Source organism: Anser anser (genome assembly GCF_964211835.1).
Source record: "Anser anser genome assembly, chromosome: 5".
In the NCBI taxonomy this organism is placed as follows: domain Eukaryota; kingdom Metazoa; phylum Chordata; class Aves; order Anseriformes; family Anatidae; genus Anser; species Anser anser.
The window spans coordinates 31,104,546-31,126,590 of NC_139725.1; the positions used below are offsets into that span (position 1 = coordinate 31,104,546).

Below are 22,045 nucleotides of genomic sequence, written 5' to 3' on the forward strand. Positions count from 1 at the left end.
GTGGTACCAGGACACTGGTGGGGACGGCGGAGTCTTGACCTCAGCTCCGGTCTTTCCGGCTCTTTTCTGGTTCAGATGGATGTTGTGTCGGTTTCTGTTTGGAAAATTATTTCACTAGTCACGCAGATTTATGTTTGAAGGAAGAGCAGAGGTGAGCATTGCAGTGCTCTTGAGCTACATCAGATAAAAGCAGACTGCACAGCCCAGCTGGGGCCTGGGGATCCTCTGGTTGATGTTCTTGTTTTGGTGTGCAGGATGACTTCTGTGATATGCTCTGTGTTGTCCTCTAGTATGCACATCTTGTTAGGCATGCCTGATCCCTACTTTAATGAAGTAATAGTTAACCAGGAGAAGAAAGGGAACCTACAGGTTTCCTTCTTCCAAGTGCAATTATAGAGAGACTTGTAATGGATGTGAAATATCAACTCGATAGTAATGGGCACTAATTGAATGCAGGTTAACTGGTTATTTTTCCCTGTCTCTTCACTGCTGTCACTTTAATAACAAGATCTATTTGATCTGAATATTGAATCAAACCAGGTAGGGATTTTTCCTACCGAGTTCAGCAGGCGTGTGGCTATATGATTCCTCAGGCGCGTGAAAAGCCATGTAGTCTAGATGTGTTCAGTAGCTAGAATGAAATTAGCGGGATATTAATGACATGAAATTAATTTTTATTCTACGGTGGTGTGCTAAAGCTTCAAATCTCTTACGATTTGATGTTAGTACTACAAGTCAATGATAAGCTACTCTTGAAATACAGTAATTAACTAGCACAAAGGTCATTTCCACTTACTGTTACCCCAAATTGCATTTCAGCCGAGCAGTGCTGATAGATATTTACATAGGGATTCATGTACTAGATTCTGTTGTCTAGGATTAAATTTGTGCAGATTACTCAGGCAAACTCTATTTTATCTCAGATGTGCAAGAAATGTTTGCAACTGCCAATTTTGCCTATTAAGTTGACAAATTATTTATTAAATGTAGGATCAAAGCCTAAATATGATCCTGTATAGGTTTGTTAAACCCAGGTGATATTTTCAAGAAATAGTTTGTCTTGCAAAATTTCTTCTAACTTGGCATTTCTTCTCTTTCTGTCTCCATTATCTATAAAACCCAGAGTCAATAAGGACTCGTAGATGGGGTAATTTCTGTGAAGCAGATGGGTTTTTGTGCCTATAAGAGTTTTCTTACAGCAGTCATTTGCAGTAGTCAAGGTATTTTAGAGCATGAATGGAAAGCTGTTAATTTATTGCTTAGTTTTTATCACCGAATTTACATATATGCTGAGATTACATACTGACGGTATTGCTGCCTGAAAATGTAGAGGTTGTTGACTTTGAAATTTTGTTATTAAACTCCTGTATCAGAAAGTGTAAAGAAAAACAAAAGGTTTTCTTGCTTTTCAGAGGAATATTTTATTGGTTATTCTAGTTTAAATGAGTTCACTGATTCCTTTGTGATATATAGGAGGTATTCTGTTTGCAGCCTCTGGCTTTGGGGGGAGTTTGAGAAGCCTGATCAGATAAGAGGGAGATAAAGCTCACCACAGTTCAGTACGTTTTGTCTGGGGCTGCCTATCTAGTCCAGCATGATTATGTTTCTCCAGAAAAAACAGACCCATTATAAAGAATAAAATAATAAGAAAAATTGAAAGGAAAAAAAAAAAGGAGCCAAATGCATCCTCTCTTTTTAGCATCTGTGTCTCAGTATTTTTTCTGGAGGTTTTAGTTTAAGGCTTCATAGGCTATCTTACCCCACACACAAAAAGTTACAGACTACTGGTTTGCTCCCTGTGTGTGACAGAACAGTTAGCACTAATGGTTTTCAAGTGTTATCACAGATACTGTGGAGTCTGGATTACTGCAAGTATGGCTATTGTCAGAAAAATAGCCATGGGAAAATAGTATCTTTTTAACCTTCAGGGGCAGTTAGATTTATTTATTTATTTATTTTGAAAATATGCTCATGGATTTTGGTTGTTGGTGTGTGGATGCGTGTTGGTATGCATTAGCCAGTGGAAATGCAGTAAATGGCCTGTAGAAGTGAAGTGCTGACAGTGCTCTTAGGTAATAATTGGTGAGGATCTTTTCTGGAGACTTCGTGTGTGATTTTAATTTAAAAAAAAAAATAAATAATGTCCGTATTCACCCTTCTCTGCCCTGCATAACAGAAACATCTGTACAAGAAGGAGTTGGATTCTCCCCTGGTCAATGCACTGCAAACATTTACTTAGGCTCAGAGGGCAGAGACTTTTTTTTTTTTTTTAAATAAATCAGTAGGATCCCTTGAAAAATTAGTCATGTGATTCTCTCCTGCAGGGGTAAGGGGGTTGGTTTTGTTTTTTAACAGAATGTTGTTGAGTGGTAGCACTTATCAGTGCAGCTTTTTTGCAGTTTTGCAGTGCAGTGGGCCAAATAACATTTTAAAATTCTGCCTGGAAGGAAGAGAAAGGGGGAAATTCCTGCTCTCACTGGGATCATCATTACGACTCAGTGAATGTTTTGTTCTTCCTGGCTTCTTGAGCTCACAGGGATTCCTGAGTGGACTGTCTAGAGGGTTGCAAGACTTGATGTTGTTTGGTTTATGGACATGTGTTCTCTTGGGGTATAATGAAACCACTGACAGGCTGCTCAGAGGCCATCGGTGGCTTGAGATGTTCCCAGTAGAGCCATCACCTGTGTTGGCTGCATGTGGACAGGCAACCTAGAGGTGAATAGCTCAAAGCTATTACCAGTTCCCATGGTCATTCTGTCTTTAGCTCTGCTCTTTTAAAATGTATAGATGGGGATGTGAAAACATATAGACAGGAAAAATAAACAGTCCAACTACCAAAGCTGTGCAATGACTGCCAGGTTTAATTTCTGCCAGGGCTTTGCTTCCTTTCCTGTTGCTGCCTCTCCAGTACTTGGTGTAATCAATTAACATCTACTCTTTATTGATGCTGGACGCCAAATACATAACTGTTTTCTGCTGCCACTTGAGTACTGTGTATTTGAATATCAGGCTTTTTTTTTTTCCTTGTTGCAGAAAAGCCAGGGAAAACAACTGTTTGAAGAACACACTCACTGCAATCAGTACAAGTTGAAAATGGTTGCAGATAATATCCAGATTAGTCATTTGATTATTTGGCAGTGTAGTTTGCCAACACATGGAGAGCTATTAAATATGGACTTCATGGTCCAGCTGCTCCTCTCCCCACTTTGATTACCATCAATAGTATCTATTGGGCCTCTATAGCTTATATATAAATAAGGTTGGAGTTCTAAAAAAAAAGTAAGGGTTCTTAGCTTACATTGATTTTCATAGTAAGGTAGTAATCATAAAGGAACGTGCATAACTAAATGTTCTTCTGATTTGTTTGGATTATTCATTAGAACTGAGAAATAAAAATTAGTTGGTGTTTTCCTGCATGCAAAGCTGATATGAAGTCCACCTATCTATATTTCTGCGCAAAGTGAGTTGAGATCTGCACTAATGTCATACTTGCTACTAAACTGAGTGTGACAACCAAGGAAGGACACCCTGTCATTTTTCAGATGTATTCACACAATTTATGCTTGGGTTGTAGGAAGCTGAATTAAGCATCATTTTGTAAAAATATATAAATAAAATTATTTGTTTAAGCCATGTTGGTAGTAAGAGGGGAAGATACTAATTGTCTTGAAGGAAATAATTAACACTATGAACCAAAATGAAAAGTATGAATTTACCTTCAAATGCACCCCTACCCCTTCTGTTGCTTGTCTTGTTGCACTGGAGTAGCTGAGAAGCTTCAAGATTCACCGTGATGGGAAATCATGAAGTATCAGAAAAAATCAAGTGAGCTAACAGCAGAATAACAACAACACAACTTGTAAATGAGAACGTTCAAAGTGAATAATGCAATGAGTGAACACAGCTAAATAGTGCTGCAGAGGGCTTTTTGACTAGAAATTGGAAATTTCTTCTTCAAAGGGCACCGCTCAATTAAAAGTTAATTCCCGTTGTTTTCTTTTAAAATATGGATGATCTCAGATGTAATGTGAGGGGTAAACATGGTCTTTCCATAATGCAGGTGAAGTTGAAACTTGGGTGACCTGATGTATGCTCACAACTCTGCTTTGGCTTGTCATTGCCTTCAGGAAGTTACAGAAAATCTCTACCTCATTAAACTGACTGGGGATACAGAGCCTAATTGTTTAGCGCCTTGAAATCAAGACTAAGAAAGGCTGTGAAAATGGACATTAGTGGAAATCATTCAAAGTGCTGTAATTGAAAATGTTTTACCCTTCACCGTTTGTGCTATTTGATATTTTTTTGTATCTAATCATTATGCTTAAAGAATTTATTCCATTTCCTTTTTGGCTCATGACCTGGGACAACAGTGCAATGTCTGGGCTTCTAGCAAAAAATAGAATGGCAATAGAGTATAATTTAGAAAAACTTTTAATATGAGTTAAAATTAATTGATACACTTTACATTTAAAATAGCGTCTAAACTGGTCTGAACATCTGTTGTATGTGTGTATTATATGCTGAGGCATTTTGTCGCCTGTGGAAATGTGAAGTCTCTTCTTTCTGTAAGTAAGGGAGGAGGTTTGATGGTGAATTTTTTTTTAAGAAAGGAGTCTGTAGGTCAAGTATCCATGTATATATTTTGAGCATATTTTGACATTTCTGTCTCAAATTTTAATAAAATATTGGTACTTTCAATGTTAAAGCACCTCTGCTCATGGAACAGCTGTGGTGCTTGTGTCTACAAGAGGCGGTGTTACCTCTTAGGCCAGTGAGGGCCGTGACGTGACTCCATCTTGTCTCCTTGTCTCCTCTAAGGTGTAGCTTGTCAAACACGCTGGTGGGAGAAAATTTTAAAATGTAGCATTAGATGTAGAATGTAAAGCATCTTCCCTGTACTGTGATTGTATGATTTTTTTTAAAACAAATGTTTTTGGCTGGAGCCTGGCATGACCTGGAGGAGATGAGGCAGCACTTTCCTAGTGCTTTTAGAGGACAGTTGAGGCGAGGGAGGGTTAGGCCTGGTGGCTGACCTGGAGCTTGCTGGCTGTGTGATGAGGAGAGGGGAGCAAAGCTGCTTGCTCTGCCCTCGTCCTGGAGAGTGGAGGGCTGAGGGAGGGTGCTGCCACTGCCCTGCCAGTCTCCCTCTGTGGGCTTTCTGCTCGGCCCTCAGGGCTGTAGCTTGTCCTGGCATTTTGGTGGGGTGTTGCTGCAGCTGAAGTCTGGAGCGTGGTTCCCCCATACTGTCCTTGTCCCTCTGTTGCGTGTCCTTCACATGCTCCCTACAGCCTGGGGTGGCTCTGACTTCTGTTCTTGTCCCCACAGCCCCAGTGACGAGAGGCAAACATGGCCCAAGCACCTGCTGACCCTGGCAGCGCGGAAGCTGCGGACCCTGAGGAGAGCTCCCCGAACATGATCGTCTACAGAAAGGTAAGGAGCGGGAGCTGCTTACAGAAGCCTGCTCCTCGCTGGCTGTTGGCTCATGAAAGGATCCTTGTCCCTTCTGAAGACAAAGCTGTGTTGCCATCTGCTTGGATCCATATCTGAAATATTTTTCAGTAAAGTAGGTGTTTTGAACTATAGCATTTGAGAGCTCGGAAGTGTTCCGTTCAGTGGAAGCATTTATGTTTGTTAGTATAAAATAGTTGATGAAAGACTTATAATGATGTAACTTGAAAACTGTAACTTCTTGTGAAGGGCTGTGATGCAACATTATTCAAGTATTATTCAAGTTTACTGAATGTAGCTAAAATAATTGTACATACTTCTAAGCTTTATCACACTAAGCCTAGAGCAGCTGGCATGTAGTGACCTTCTCATATGTTTTTTCTATTTTTCAAATCGCATTTTTTGTTACATAATTTACAGTTTGATTCTTTGCAGGTAGATGTTATTACTTCCTGTTGCATTGCTTAAATTTAAGAGAAGCCTTTCAAGTGCTAGTGAAATATGTATTAGGCAAAGGTAAAATAACAGCAGTGCACAATGTCAAAAACCATTTTTTCCACAGTGATAAAGTGTCTTATTCTGAAGCACTTCAGAGGTGGTATTAAAGCTGAAGGAGAACGATCTATTTGTTAAGACAGTGTTTTACTCTGGGGTAGGTTAATATATTATCTATGAAACTGGGTCTCTGTAATTTAATGAAATCATGTAAATATTTTTTTTATTCAGTCTGCAGAATGTTCCTTATGCAGCATGTGAAAGTGCGGGATAGTTCTGACAAAAGTAAAATCTCTTGTGTGGCTCAAATAAGCTACTATTCTGTTAACTTGGGAGCTACAATGCCAGCTGAAATCAGGTTTCCTTATGTAGTACAATCCTGGGTAAAAAAATATTTTTAATCATTTCTACACCTTAGCAAATATCTATATAGATAACTAAAATGTGTTGGGTATGCATCATACTGTTTTCTGCTTGCGTGACTGCAATCTTGATGACTTTCATATGCTGAGAAAATAATTTAGGTTTCATACAAGAGCATGAGTTGTTTAAAGTGTTACTTTTTGATAACCGTGATTTTGGTTTAGTAGTTGCATATTTGGTTTGGAATCTGGAATTGTTAACATGGGAAAATTTTCTGGGTAATGTGTAGGCTTGTTTGTTTTGAATGTGTTATGAACACACTTTGGCTGCTAGTTTGGAAGTAGCAGTAGCTGGTTAGTCAGATTGTCTTTCTAGAACCTGTTCGCTGAGAGGTCCTACAGCAGCAGATGGAAGCAGATCTCGGATATGAAAGGAGTTTCTGGTTGCATGGTCTAGAATTAGGGCACTGAATTTCTCCTTGTGCAGAGAACTCACCTATGTTTGGAAACATTATTTACTTTGTTTGACTGTGTCTCACTTTCTGTTCATCTAATGACATTTCTGTTTAAGGATTTCTCCATTTGTTTGCCTGTTACTGTTTCACTACCGTCACTATAGAATAAGGCTTGTGAATTTGATGTTACAAAAGGGGAGTGCACTCATGACATTTGATTCATCTCTCTATACTGGTGTTCCCTAGACGTCAGTATTATCAGGCCTTTGTAATACAGTCATCTGTCAAAATATGTGGTTATCTTTTATGATAGTATGCCCCATGCACTGTTTAATAATATGAAATTCTGTATTAAGCAAATGGGCATCTGTCAATTTTTTGTGTGTGTGTTGAGGGTTGTTTTTTTTGCTTTCATGAATAAGGTTAATATAAACTGTTCTTTGAAAAAAAGTTAATTTCTATTCATGATTAACTTTCTAAACCTAATTTACTCTTGGATATTAGTTATATATTATGCATCAATTATATGTTCCTTAGTGTTGAGAAATCAGATGCGAAATCCAAGAGAAGACTTTATTCTTTTGATTATCTCTACTCTCTCCAAATGAATGTTTAGTTCTTAATCTCTAATTTCTTTTCAAATGGCTTGATTACCAGTAATGAATGAGGAGAAAACACTGCACTGGACTCCCGGAAGTGCAGAACACAATCTGCCCACATACCATACAATTTAGAGTTGGTATCAGTTGGGTCATACGAAAAAGAAAAAAAAGTTTTGCTTCTCATGGTAGGAATCCTGAGACGCAATTCTTGATCTCCCTGAAGAAGAAATAAAGGTGACCTTCAGTAACAGGACACAGTCATTCCTGCTCTTAGTGTCAGCTGTTCTGTTGTTTGCCATAGTTGTCATGCTTGTGGGGTTTTTTGGGGGGGGGGGTGTAAGGTGGAGGATGGTGATGGGGGAAGCCCTACATGTACAGCCTCAAATTGTTCATGCTTTCTTTACTGAGACTCACTGAGGTCTATTTGAAGCTCAAAAATGGTGAGGGTTGTTTTGGTAGCCTGCCTTTCTTTATAATTGCTGGCAAGAGATGTGTGCATCTAAAGGACAAGTCAGACCTTAGATGATGGTGAGTGTCCCTTTGGAGCAACCTCTGCCTGTTTTGTTTATGGAAAAGAGCCTAGAACCGTCTGTTCTCTTTACTTAGGTACGTAAAGCTAAGTGGAATGAATTTTGGCCATGCAGAACAAAATAAACTAATTTATTTTGACTCCAATTAGTTTGTGATATTCTCTATGGACTCCTGCAAGCAAACTGACTCTTAACTGCTTTGATTGTTACAGCAGATGGTCTCAATGAGACATGTCTTATTTTCTTCTACCTTCAGGGTTAACCTTTTGGGGGCTGATATTTATCAAATTTTGAGGTGTGTTATTTTTGAACGCAAAGTGTTCCATGTTGCCCTGCTGTTCTGGAAGACATCTGTGTGTGAATTAGTAGTGCAGGTGCACTCATTAGTGTGAGTGGTGTTGGGGTGTGTGATTTGCCTCACCCTATACTTGTTAAGATGAATTATACCCCGAACTACGTGAGATGTATTGACTAGGTCCCTATTGATTTTACTAGATGCTCTGACATCCAGCTTTCAGGTGGTTATGTCATGTGGTAGACGTCTATAATTAGGTAAGTTGCGTCCTGCTCCTAGTATTCGGGCTACCTTGCATCTCCCTGTGTGTCTCAGTACTTAGTCCTCAGCTCCAAGCTGGTTATCGGGCTGTGGGTAGCATCACCACAGGGGCCTGCTGTCACTTGTCTTTGTGTGGCATATTGATACGCAAGGGAAAATGTAAGGGTGCCCCCAACATTGCATTGCAGTTTAAGTACTGCTCTGTGCCTAAAAAGTCAGAGCCACGTTTTCTTTGGTCTGGCCACATCTGGAGAAGATGCTGATGTGTTTTGGATTACTACTGGAGGAGGGGTGTGCAATACATGAAAAGACTTTGAAATGCACTAACCTCCTCTTCATGGGAGCAGGTCTCCCTGCACAAGGGCTTTGCAGGTGTGAGCAACATCCCAGTTTTTGCTGCAGTCTGTGAGCATTGTGTGGGTGCTACAGCACGGAAGAAAGACATGGTGAGAGGAGAAAAACACACTCCAAGCAAATGGTAACAGAAAATACCAACTCATTGTAAGCGCCTGTCACTATGCTTTGAAATTTAGCCTCCCTTGATTGCTTTTCTGGCTTCCAAGCCCTGTTCACTCTGTCCCAGGGGCCCTTTGTCTTATTATTCCAATAATTCTGGGTCTGAAAGTTCACCTTCTCCAGACTCTAACAAAAAGTGAACTGCTCATGGACACCTTCTGGCACCAGACCTACTAGACAACCTATTACCAAAACAGTTTGGCAAATCAAATCTCCTTAGAGAAAAGACTGGAAAAATTGTCATGTTGTTGGAAGAAAGAAAAAAAAAAGCAAAATCCTTTGGGCTTGGCTAAATAGGAACTGAAAAAACCAATAAGGAAGATTTGTTTAGGAGTACCTGGGGACTATAACAAGAAGGATGAAAACACAGATATGAAATGGGTAAGAGTTCATAAACTTCACTTTTGGAGATATTTAGAGCTATTCTGAGCGTGCATGCTCTGAGGGATGTCAAAGGGTGTTGTCAAAGAAATGACCTGGGTTATGCAATGTTACGTTTCCATCTCTGCAGTTAAACTTCTATGGACACATCTGCTATTTTAATCGGCAGTTAGTGAGTTAACTCTGAGTTTCATGGTTACTCATCATAAATCTTTTAAACAAGCAGGAAAATCTGATTTCCAAAGGCAATTACTGTTCTAAGTAAATATAATACAAACTTGCAGCTGCCACAAGATGCTTTCAGAAAATCTGAGTTGTTTTTTTACCTTCAGTATTTGGCAGCATTACTTTCTTTTTAAACTCTCATGTAAGATTTGATTTATAGTCATCTTAAGAAGAAGCAATGTTATGTTAGCAGCTTTTTTCCAGGCAGCTCCCAATGTTCCGGTCAAGGCAAATATCTGGAGAGCTGCTGTGAGAACGGGTCCAAGGTGGTGATGGGAGGGGGGAGGAAGAGCAGAGGCTTGGGAAGACAGAGTAGAAGAAATGTACGGACCACAAAGCAGAAAGATGGCAGAAAGAGGCTTTTGTTAAAATTAGCTTTTCACATTTAAAAGTATTATGCAGGTATTGGGACCTGATCAGAAAACCAAGACTACTATTTGTTTGCTCTTAATTTGTGCTCAATAGCACACAAACATTGATCTTAATAGATCAATGTCCAAGCAACCAAAAGCACACAAAACCATAAGGGGATAGTCCAAGGGATGACATTGTGGCAAAGAAAAGAAAAGCTGCTGTGTGTGAAAATGAGATGATATCTATGCATGGAACTTTTATGCGTTATTAAATGAAAGCAGTCTGCATCTTTTTTGAGGTTTCCTGAGTCTTTCAAGGTTTCTTGGTGCTCTACTGAGAGGCAGCAGCTCATCTCTCTTGTACCTTGAAGTGCCACTGGATTTGTTTGTAAGGATTTCTGTTTTTTAATGATTCATATTTGTAAGGATTTCTGTTTTTTTTTCAGAGCAAAACGTCTGTGCAGTTTACATTAGATATTGGAAAAACAACCTCTCACCTAAGAAATAGCCTAAATTATTAATGCTTAAAAGGCATTTAAATTGCTGGATACTTTTGGCATTTTTTTAATTTGTCCCTTGAGTTATATTTTCAAGATTTTTCTGCGTAGAGGCTTGGAGCCTGATTTTTGTACATGAAATCTGAGATTCTCACATAATTGCTTCTGCTTTGCAACTGGTTCTTTAACTTAAAAATCATAATAAAATGCATGAGTTGATACCACTGCAGACTTATACTCTTCAAGTTTTACCCAAAGATTTGCCTGTGCAGATGGTAGACATCAGTTTAAGACATTTTAAGCAATTTTGCACTTGACATTTCCAGATTTCTACCCTTTTTCCACACTAAAAGCAATAACCCAGGATTAGACTAGGATTGAATTTGAGAGCATTTATCAGTACTTCAGGAGCAGAAACACATCACTTTATAAGTAATCCCCAAACCAGCTTTGTTAATGCTGGAAAATAAATTTAAACCTGGTCTTGTTAACAAGATGGGTTAATATGTGAGTTACGTGTCAGGGCAGCTTTACCTCTGCGCCTCTGTATCGCACATAGAAAAGCAGGTTACTGTCAACTTTTTTATGCAGCCAAGGCACAAGAGTATTTGCCGTTATGAATTAACTGTTACTGAAAAAGCTTGCTAATTTCTTCAACGAAGTGATTTGTTGTGTCAGTAGCTTATGCTGCATAGGGTGGTGCAAAGAGGAAATGCAGCAGTGGTGTCAAGTTTAGCCCTGCAGAGACAGAGAAGCTGTGCTGTGGGGGACGAAGAGCAGGGATGGCTGGGTCCAGTTAGGAGCAGCGGAAAAGAGAGACCCATGTGTGCTGTAAGTCATAGGAGAAGCGTAGTCTGGTGTGACATGGTGATGGAAAACACAAATAAAAGCTCAGAGTGTCTTGGAGAAGTGTATCCAGGGGTGTCAATAGCATTGCGTAAAGAGCCAAGGATGGAGCCTCATCTAGGTCATGGTGTAGTCTTCTCTCGTCATCTCCTGTCTTAAGAGAACATGATCTGATTATACAGGATGGACTAGAAATGAGCAGCATAGTTAGCTGAGCAAAGCGAAGTAAGGCAGGAGACGTAATTACTCTGCAAGAGTACTCTGGGATGGATGTCAGGCAGGGAGAAGACCTAACTAAGCTGAGGACAGTAGTGGCTCACATGCAGGTTTTTATAAATTTATGATGAATAAAAGCAATCTGGGAATTAGGAGGTTGTTCCTAATTCTAAGAAAAGCGGAGCTCTGCAGCAGCCACCGCATGGAGTAGTATGGCCAAGGAAACTAACAGTTTTACGATAGATGTCAGTACGTTTTTGAATAGGACTGTTTGAATAGGATTGTGTTCCTTGCCAAAGTGGAGAACAACATGGTGAGCCAACAAGTTGTTCTAGCTTTGCATTTGTACCGTCCTCAGTTTACCCTGAATGGGAGCTAGGATACATGTGAACATGTTTTATTCATGCAACAGCAAACAGTTTGTACATGTGCAGGTGCCGTTGAACTTCACTAATGCCACTGACCTTGGCTGTAGCTGTTCGGGGAACCTTGAGGTATATGAGGTATCTGCCATGTAAGTGGCAGAAATGTGTTTTTCTTCAGGTGGAGGCAATCCACCTACAGGGAGGGCTTGTGGGCATTTCATGGTTTGTTGTTTTGAGGAAACAGCTGAGCCTTAGCTAAGGTTGAAGATCCCACTGAGTAGGTGGTGTGCAAAGTTAAAAATAAGGAAATGCATGTAATGTGGTAGGTAGACCCTCTAACTATTGGCTTTTTTCTCTTTTTATATACACCCACATCCAGATACACATACTTTTATGCCATTGAGGTAATGAGGATAAGCAAGCAACCTTTATATTTTTCCTGGCTATAATGGTTAGCCTCATATAGGATATATAAGGTTATAAATCTTTCCGTTCAAATTATTCTGCTTGCACAGAATAATTCTTCAGATTCTACCCACTTGGATCTGTCTTTCTGTTCTTGGAAAAGGTGGCCTTAGCTTTAGTGTATTGTGTCTGTCTTTGTAGTTAGAGATTTTGCTGATAATCCTGTAGCCTTTTTTAATTTTCTGTAGTTTTCTCCACATTCAGAGTAAGTTGTTATATTTAAATTTGTTTATTCAGTTTTCTTTCCTCTCTGGCTGTCTTTTCTTTGTTCCTCTTTGTAACTGAAACAAACTGTCTCTTGCACCCATCAGAGTCTAATTACTGTGATCTATTACTTTAGCTGTTCTCAGAGGCAAAAAAAAGACGTGCCAGGACCAAAAGCTATGACAACTTCAGAGTGTATTTTTAGCAAAGCAACCAGTGCAATTTTAGAACATAGATAAAAAGGGAAGGTTCAGCTAGAGGGTAAGATTATCCTGTTCTAGCTGTAGTGTGTATTTGGTGGCTTGCGTTTTTGGAAAAAAAAAAAAGTTCCCTTCTGCCTCCCCCCAGTATCTTTCCCATGTTGTTGTCAGCGTTTTATGTTTGATTTACTTTTGTATGTTGTTTTGGGCAAGATGCTCAGTAGAAGTGTTTTCTTTCTGCCCAGAGCTTTATTTTAGTCATGGGATTGTTTCATTTCAGAACAAAAACTTAGAGAAAGTAGTGTTGGAGAAACTGCACAGGTTGACAGTTGTGTAAAAGATTTTTGCTATAATCTATTTTGCATCAGAAACCTCCAGAAATGAAAATGGGTCTGCGGTACAGTAGACTATCATCTTTTTTGTGACCAGGGCTCAAATGGGGTGGCTCGTAAGTCAAAGAAAAGCGAAATCCAATGTCTCCGTGTAAATTCAGTGTATTGGAGCTGTGTACTCGCACTTTCATAACCGATTTAGCCAGCCTTCCTTTTCAGTTCAGGTTGTTATGTCAGGTACTATTTTAAAGTACACTGTGTATACGTGGCGGGGCTGCATGCTGTGTAGGGAAAAGCTGTTCGCATTTTCACTGTGCTGGATGCAAACTTGGGTTAGCCCAAGGCGAGGGTGACAGTGGTGCTAATGAAATGCTACAGCATGAACTCACTAGATCATGATAGTTGTAGCTATGTCGGGGGGGGAACATATATTCCTTGTTGTTCCCCCAGCCTTTTAGGCCTCATTATTCTCCTCTGCCCTCAGTTTTTCTTACTCTTTTCTCTCTTTTCTTTCTCTTTCTCTTTTTTTCTGTGTTATTCCGAGTCCTTAATTCCTCCTTGTCGTTCTCATCAGGGAAAAACTGCTCAGTTCACGCAGTTTAAATCAAGTCAGGACTGAAGTGGTTTGTGTGTTTATTAGAGACCTAATTAACTAGCAATCCGTGAATTACATAAGGAGGATCAATATTCAGCAATACAGTGGGTAAAGCACAATACTGGACACCTACCTACACAATGCTGATGCTCAACTACAGATTCCCCAATGCCTGTCTGTAACTGCTCCCCCCCCCCCCGCCCCCCAAGCAGTGCTCACACACAAAGCTATGTGTCCCCACGTCCCTAGATGTGTGGGTGAGGGATGCCCCATCCCCACGGGGCACGGCTCTGGCCCTGGGTGCCCCCCATGCCCCCGGGGTCCCTGTGCTGTTCCCAGCCCCACACGATGGGGGAGCCCCCTCCCTGTGGCGGGGTGCTCGGAGGCGGGGGTCCCGGTGTCCCACCCTGAGGGCTCTGCACACTGTAAAATGCGTTCAACTCGGTTGTTGTCAACCACTGTGTTATCTCTAGGGGGAAAAAAAAAAGAAATGTGAAATAATAATCAGGAAGTGCATGATATTACCAGTTTTAGGGCACATGCCAAAGAGGGAAAAAATAGATTAACGTCAGGAGGCTTCCCCAGCTGATTGTAAAATCTGGTATACATCCCTATGTGTGTCTGTAAATGTGAGAGTGTGAGTGTATATACGTATATATTGGTGGTCCATGTCTTTATGTCTACCTGGCGTCCAAATAGTAAGGCCTAAAAGAACTGAGGAAATCCTTCTACTTCCTTTTGCTTCTGCCTTCAGCTCGAATCAGCCTGGCTTTGATGATAAATTCATGAGAACTGTAGTGGGGAAAAAAAAGCAGCCCATCTTTCTCCACCTATCGAATTGCATGGCTGCTTCCTACTTACTATGTTAACATATATATATATATATATGTTGTCCCTTAAGAAACCTTCATAATCACTGGGTTTTACTGTTGCTGACTCTCGTGGTTCTGCCTCTGAGACTCGCAATGCTTGGCGCTTCACCAAGTACTGGGATGAAAATAAAGCACGAGTAGTTTTGGTTATTACAGTTTTGAAGGAACGAATGTTCCCCCAGAGCTCTGGAACCTGGAAGGCACTGCACATTAAAACAAAGCAGGATCCTTTTTAAGTACTCTTTGGCTGTTTGTTCCTTTGTTGCTTTGAATAGCTTGAATTGCCAGCTCTTATCTCTATTAATCATGTCTTTGCTCACTGAGGTAAGAAATCTTTAGAAGAACTGGTTATGGTGACCCACCTGACTTCTTTCAGATGCAATGACAGAATACGGGGGAAGTCAGTCTTCTTCCATCTCCAGCATCTGCTCTGTGTATGTTGCAGCAGATCTGAACTGTAGGTCCACAGCATGTGTAGTTAAAAATTTAAAATTTTGCCAGAAGAAGTAGTAATTAAGGTCTTTTTTTTTTTTTTTAAAGACAATATGCAAACACTGTCTTTTTATGTTAGGTTCTTTTCATTGCTGCAGGAACAAGGTCGTTCTTTTATACGAGGTGGGAATGGTACTACACTCTTCTCTGTGAGAAACGCTGCACTTTCTATTGCATTAATGTCAAGATCTACTGATGTTTCTGCTGGCCTGAGTTAATCTGCTCAGAACAGGTGTCAGTGCGATGTTTCAATGCCTCTGGAAGACAGAAGAAAAAAAATTGCGTGACCTACTGTACCGGCATACTCATGGAAGGAGTAGGGACTGTAGGTAGTGTTGTATATCTTATGTCCTGATTAATAAAATATCACTTCAGAGGATTACTAACTTCTTTCATAAGGCTCCGAGATAAAGTTTGAGTGGGAAGATTGATTTCAATAAATAGAATTACATGTGCAGGACCATGAAAGTATGCAAATGAAGTTCCATTTAAAAACTCATGTTTTGCATCCGAAGACATTTTGAAGCACTCTTTTCATGAGAAGCTGTCATACCATGTTCCAGGGGAAGCAATTACTTTTATTCTTCTTTTTCTTTATCGTTGTTGTCATATATCTCATTTTTTCTTCTTCTTTCCTTTACTTTCCATTCCCAAAGTTAAATAAACTGAAGGAAATTAAAATTAACTGGTTAACCAGACGCTGAAATGCAGGGGTCTACTTAAAAGAGGTATTCTCATTCTTGAGTATAATGGATATTTTAGCTCAAAGGCTACATGTTTGTGAGGGAGGTGGAACCCATTCTGGTTTTCTATGACATTAAAAGAGCTTGTTAACATTACCTTGCAAGGAAGTGCTTGGACATTGTATTTTGGGGCATAATTAGGTGTCTCTGAAGGTAAAGTGATGCATGTTTGCGGCATATGCAGGAAGAAATGACAAAGCATTATATAATCTTTTCTAATGCCTTAACTGAGAGTAGAATGAATGGAAAAGGTAGGAAGAAGTATTTAGTCAAGGAACACATTAATTATTCAAATCTGTTTCCTGGTTGGTGTTGACTTACTTTCTCTCTAGACTTGGTCATAGCTACATTTTGTAAAAACGCAGTTCTGTGAGATTGAAGTTAAATAGAAATGGTTCTGCAGATATGTTTTTAAAGTCTAGATAGAAATGGTTCTGTTTACCAGCATCTTCTGAGTGTCTAGTGCTGCAGGGGTCACTTTTATTATTCTCTACCAGTTATTTTCAGTTATGTTTTTCCCCTTTTGATGAAAATAGCTTTGGTTTTTATAGCACATTAAGAGTTTTCATCTTTGACTCCTACCATTTCACAAGTTTTTCCTCATCTCTCTCATTCATTGTGGGTTTTAGCAAGGAGACCTGGAACTGGAAAGCTATGGAGCACAATTCTCCTCTGCTTGTTGACATGGCCATAACTGTGGGAGACGTTCTAGTGGTGTTCCAGACAAAGAGAATATTTCATTCACTGATGCTGTAATTAGATGCCTTTCCCCATCAGTAAATCCACACAATTTTGTTAAACATGGGCTTGTAACTATGTACAAATTAGCTCATTCAATAACTTGCACAAAATGTCACATAAACCTTGGCAGCAGTGGCTTCTTGTCACTTGCGCTGCTTCCCGCTGGGCTCTTAATAGTAAAATTAACTGAAGCTCTGTTAATTATATTTTTTCCATGCATGGAAAAACAGAACTACAGTAATGGTGCTACTGTTATCTGTTTGTACACTGAATGTAGTTCAACCATTGGGTTGTAACTGGAAAGTTATCTGTGCAAAAACAGGGGCTAAAACCACATTTTTTATGCATGTGTGTATATATATATAAATATAATATATATATATAAATATATATATGTATAAATATATATATATATAACTGTTTTATATATATATATATAATGTGGTTTTATATATATATATATGTTTGTAATGTGAAAGCATCTGTTCTTTGTAAAGAAGGAGCCTAAATAGTTTTCCCTCGGTCCCAATACCAGGAAAGGTGACCTACTTCGGTAGTGATTTCTCTGAAAGCATTTTTGACTGGAAAGCACTTGAAACATGTGGAGCTATAATAAGTTTTACTTTCTGCATGCAAGAAAAAAATCTCTAGTTTATTTTTCAACAATAAAAATGGTGTTTAAGTTGTTGATCCAGTCTTTAGGATCACTAGTTCTCTCTTCCTCCCACTAGAGGGATATTTGAGAGTTTCAGGGCATGTAGGGGAGACCTTGACCCAAGCTTGCACAAAATTATGAGAGCTTGAAAGTTTTGTTGTGGTGGCCTGTGTTAAATTGTTCATTGTGAGAATGTGCGTCTGACATTCATGGCTATTTGCAGGAAGAACAGAGGATCGGAGGAAAATGCACCAAAAGTAGGCAGAAAGACTGTTGCAGACAGCCAGTAAGTGAACTGGAAGGGTGATGTGTTTTGGAGAGACTTAAGACTCGAGATTGCTTTAAGAAAATGGCATTTGCTGACCTAGAATTGCAAGGGAGATTTAGAAGTGCTTAAAGCAATTCTTCAGTAGTCTTAAAAGTATCTGGCTCCACTTACAGGCTGCACGCAAGCTCTAATTGTAGCTTGTTGTCAACAGCGTTCTTAATTGTATAACCTTGATTTATTTGAGAAACATTTAGCCCCAGAATGGGGCATTGAGTCACCTCCAAGATGCAGGCAAAGGCACACTGAAGTTATGTGCTCCTAATCTATTTTGCAGTGTCTTGATTAATTTTTCCCTCAGGTGTTTCTTTTGACGGTCTTACTGTTCTTATGGCGTAACTGGTTGAAGTTGGTGGACATGAACTGAAGGCTGGGTGCCCTTTAGGCCCCGGTGGTCTCAATGGCACTGAGCTCAGCTGCCAGGCTGAGCAAGAGAAACAAAGGGGAGATGTGGCCGTATGCTGGGACGTACAGCTTGTGGTTGGGACTGATTTACTTCACTGGTTTGGATGCATTTGGTTAAAGTACTGAGGAAAAAGACCAGGAAAATTAAAGTACTGAGGGAAGAGACTCAATGACCATGGAAACCATTTAAATATGTCAAGCTGCAGAGAGGTCCCCAGAGACATTCAAGGACAAGCAGCTGAGATGCTTCTTTCTCAGTGAATTATGAAAACATACAGGAATGGATAAACTGACTCTGTTATTTCAATTAGTTTTTCCCTAGTGTCTGACTTTTTTTTTTCTGCTCTTTTGCACTCTTATTATAGCAGTTGACCAGCTTTCTGTGCACCAGCTGTGATGCTCCAAGAGTATTTTGGACAGGAGAAGTAAAGTTCTTCGACTGGGAACCTGGCTAACAGGGCGTGAGATTATAAGAAGACATGAGGTTGCTTTAGCTTCTAGGCTTACATTTCACACCCAGACTTTTGTCCAAAGTGTAAGGAAACGATGATGTTTTGTGACTTGCTTGTGGGTCTGTTAGAAATTATTTCATGATGGTTGTGTTTGTAGTAGGCAGAAACCCCTGGCAAAGCCATGACCCTGGTCAACAGCATTTGGGCTGTTGTAGAGAACTTGTAGAGAACTTCTCTGGAAAACCAAAATGAAACAAAACCAAAAAAAAACCCTCTGATAAAAGCTTGAATTTAAAGTAATATTTTTTTTCTAGCTGGTTCTAGCAGTAAAGTGTTTTGTGGTTTTATTTTAGTACTTTCTTTTCTGGTATAATTTTGAAAAAATAGAGCTGGGGTGCTGCAGTAGTATGAATTGAGATGTCCAGAAAATAGCAGTTGGTCTGTCTTGGCTCTGATGGCTGTGGGTTTCATATCCACAGGACCTGACAGTCTTGTCCTGTGGGAATGACCAGTTTAGAATGGATTTGAGCACAGAGCTACACATGGCTAACCCATTACCACCCCTCATTTCAGGAGCCAGGATTTGTCCTGAAGGGGCTCTTCAGAAATTCGTTCCCTTTGGTGCTCAGCAGTTTGGATAAAAACCACACTCAGACTTTGAGTTATCGTCCAATTTTATTGCAGCAAAATTTGAGAAAAGGTCTTAGAAAGGTCAAAACCCAGCCTTAGATTGAGACTGGAGGGTGCTTGTGAGGTACAGAAGGAACCACTGGTTGTCAGTGTTGTTGCCATAAATGAAGCCAGAGCTTCACTAAGTACTGCCTGCTTCTAATGCCAAAACAAAGAAAATAGAAAAAACACCCCAAGCCCAACCATGGGATCAAAAAGGACGTTCCCAGCACAGGCTTGTAGGCAAGCATGTCGTATCGTTGAAAGGGAAGGCGTTTGCCCTAGCTCTGAAATGAAGGCCATCAACAAACATTTTAGTCCCATGATTGAGGTTTACTGATCAATCTTTTCCTCCTCCTAATACCTTCAGGCCATGAAAGTCACCCCTAGTTTCGTTCACTGTTCAGGCAAAACAGTTTAAAAAATGAAAATTATTTTTTATGTAAAGTCACTGTGGTGTTACAGAGGTCTGATGGCATTGTGATATCCCCAGGCTGTCTAAGGAACAGGTCTGAATCATCTTTCATAAATAACGTCTTCAAAATGTATTTGCAACTGGTTGATTATTTGATTAATTGGGACAGAGCCATCTCCCTTGGCAGCGCACTGAATACTGTTTTCAAGGATTTGACCATCACAGAGCTGAAGTGGGCTAAACAAAATGAAGCTGCTGGTGGGCATGATAACAAATGACTCATTAAGGGGATTGGTGATTGCAGGAAAAGGACTTCTCCACTGCCAACAGCAAGCACCTTGCAACTGCTGAGAGCAGCTAGGTGACAGTGGCTGCTTCTACCCAGAGCACTGAAAGTTTCATCTGTTCTGTCTTTGGTAACCCCGTGACCTTAGAGTCCATACATAGTAAGAGTTTTTTTTGCTCTCAGACATCTTTTGAGCCTTCATTACTAATGCTGGAATCGGATCCAAGAAATGTCTTTACCTCCGTGGAATGCTCAGTGTACAAAACTTGAAGTACTGCTGACAGAAATGTTTACCAAATGGAAATCTGTATTATCATCCTCGGTTCATGAGGATGAGACCTTTGAAAGAAACATCTTAAATATTTAATAAGAGTTGTTGTTCATTGTTAGTTTAGTAAGTTTGCAAACAGCTGAACAAATAGCTGAATCATTATAAAATGACTGTAATTCACAGAGGGACTAAATGCTGAGAGGTACATTTGTTTGGGATTATCAGGATGAGAATTTATTATATAAAGAAACTTTTTATGAAGTCTTAAGTTCCAGCTATCAGTAAGGAGTTTTATGGGGTTTCTGGTAAGCGTTTTTGTCAAATCTGGAGACGGAGACCTAGAATAGTTCAAGTATTGCAATGCACCCGCTCTTCACAATGTCTTGATTTGAATTCTTTCACTACCTCATTGAGGACAGGTATTTGAATCCAAACCTGTGACACGTCAGGTGCACGTTATCGCAGCTGGACTCCTGACTTTTATTGGCTCTTCTTCTTCCTACCAATCTTGACTTTTTGATTTAGGAAAATTTTCCAGAAACATCACAAGAAACAGATTCCGTCTTCTGTGGCTTACAGGCTGAAAATGGAAATGTGCAGCAAACCATTTAGGTGCATATCTGAAGCCATCCTCCAGATCTTGGCAGGTGCTGAAGGTCAGCTAATCAGGCAGCTAATCAAGGCTACCACTAATTTTTCACACAGGATGGCAGAGAAGAGCTTGAAGCAGGGCAAGTGGTCCCACCTGTTGGAAAACCCAATATATTGAGGAGAGATGGGTTAAAACAGTGCAGGAAGAGCCTCTGGCAGAACTGGTGCTTAGGGTGAAGTGGCAGAGGAGCACTCTTCAACATCACATCTTGTGTTGAATCTGGCTCACCGTAAGATAATGCTCCCTATAAAACTGGACATTCCTCTGTGGCGTGTGTAATGCTTTTGTGCTCTGTCTTGCTTGCTCCTGAATGGTGGAAGCATTTCTGCTCTGAAGCAGGTAAAGCTCTCAGGATTTTCTTCCCTCCTCTTGTCCTAATTGCATACAGAGTCCTCTTTATCTCTTAGGTTTATACAGAAAAAAAAATCGACACAGCTCTGTAATGGAAACGTAGCTCCCATTTATTGCTGTGGAAATCAGGTTAAGTAAAAGCAGTGGCTCTTGGCCTGTTTTATTTAGGCAGGTTCCTTAATTGTGATTCTTCCGTTCTCGCTATTTTGGGTCAGAGCTTGGGTAGCCAGGCAGTGGGTATGAAATTCAAAATTTATTTTTTACACATTGTTGAAATAAAAGCTTCTCCTTGCTGAAAAATTAATTACTGAGTGTTCCAGCACCTTATAAGATATTTATATGTTCTCCTGAGTCCTGTCTCTTCCTGTTTCAAAGTGCTGTCTTGAGAGCAGTTCAGGCGAGAGAACTGCTCAGCTGCGCTTCGTAGTCTTCCTCTCTGCCAAGGAGTCTCAAGACAGCACTCGAAAACAAAGAGACATACTCCAGGGACAGTATGAATATTAGATCGCTCTGGTTTAATCATTTGGGATACAGTGACCTCAATTTGCACGTCTTACACTTCGAAGGCAGTGACGGTGGTGAGGCTGCTCAAAGTGCGTCTCAGAATTGTTAGATGTAAGGTGCTTAAGGTATCTTAAAGGAAATCTCAAATGGTTACTGCTCTTCTGTTGCTGTCCACAGTGTGCCCTCCATATAAAGAATTTGATGACACAATCGGTTGTCTCTCTTACTTTAATGGCTTTTTGTATTGTTCTCATTTGTGTTCTTTCCTGTCTTTCAAACAAAGGCAAAAGAGCAATTTGCTGGTTTTGCTTTATTTGGGAATACCCAGGATAGATGGTGGCCTGATCGATAGCATCCTGGAGTTGCGTGCTCATAACGGGGAAACAGTTGCCAGCATCCAATCTGTTACACAAAGGGGGGGCCCTACAATAGGGGGGTCAGAGTAGTTGTTCTTGCTATCCCTGTTGGAGTGGCAGCAGAGAACGGATGTAGTTCTGGTGCCTCTGTAGAGCTGCTGGGCTGAGTTGTGTTCCTAAATTGTTTTTCAGTATTTGTGTTTTTGTAACCCA

General features: G+C 40.1%; 1 protein-coding gene across 16 annotated transcripts in view; it reads left to right on the forward strand.

Annotated features, from left to right (window-relative positions):
• The window catches only part of RGS6 (regulator of G protein signaling 6), a 278,204-nt gene that overhangs the window by 19,799 nt on the left and 236,360 nt on the right, over positions 1-22,045 (forward strand). For 13 of the 16 annotated variants that reach the window (XM_083839322.1, XM_083839323.1, XM_083839327.1 and 10 more), the window contains one exon: positions 5,326-5,430. Coding sequence is in view for 9 of the 16 variants with exons in the window: in XM_083839323.1 (XP_083695449.1) it covers positions 5,347-5,430 (84 nt within the window). In the remaining 7 variants the exon portion in view is untranslated. The other 3 variants (XM_083839335.1, XM_083839325.1, XM_083839321.1) reach the window with 2 other exon arrangements.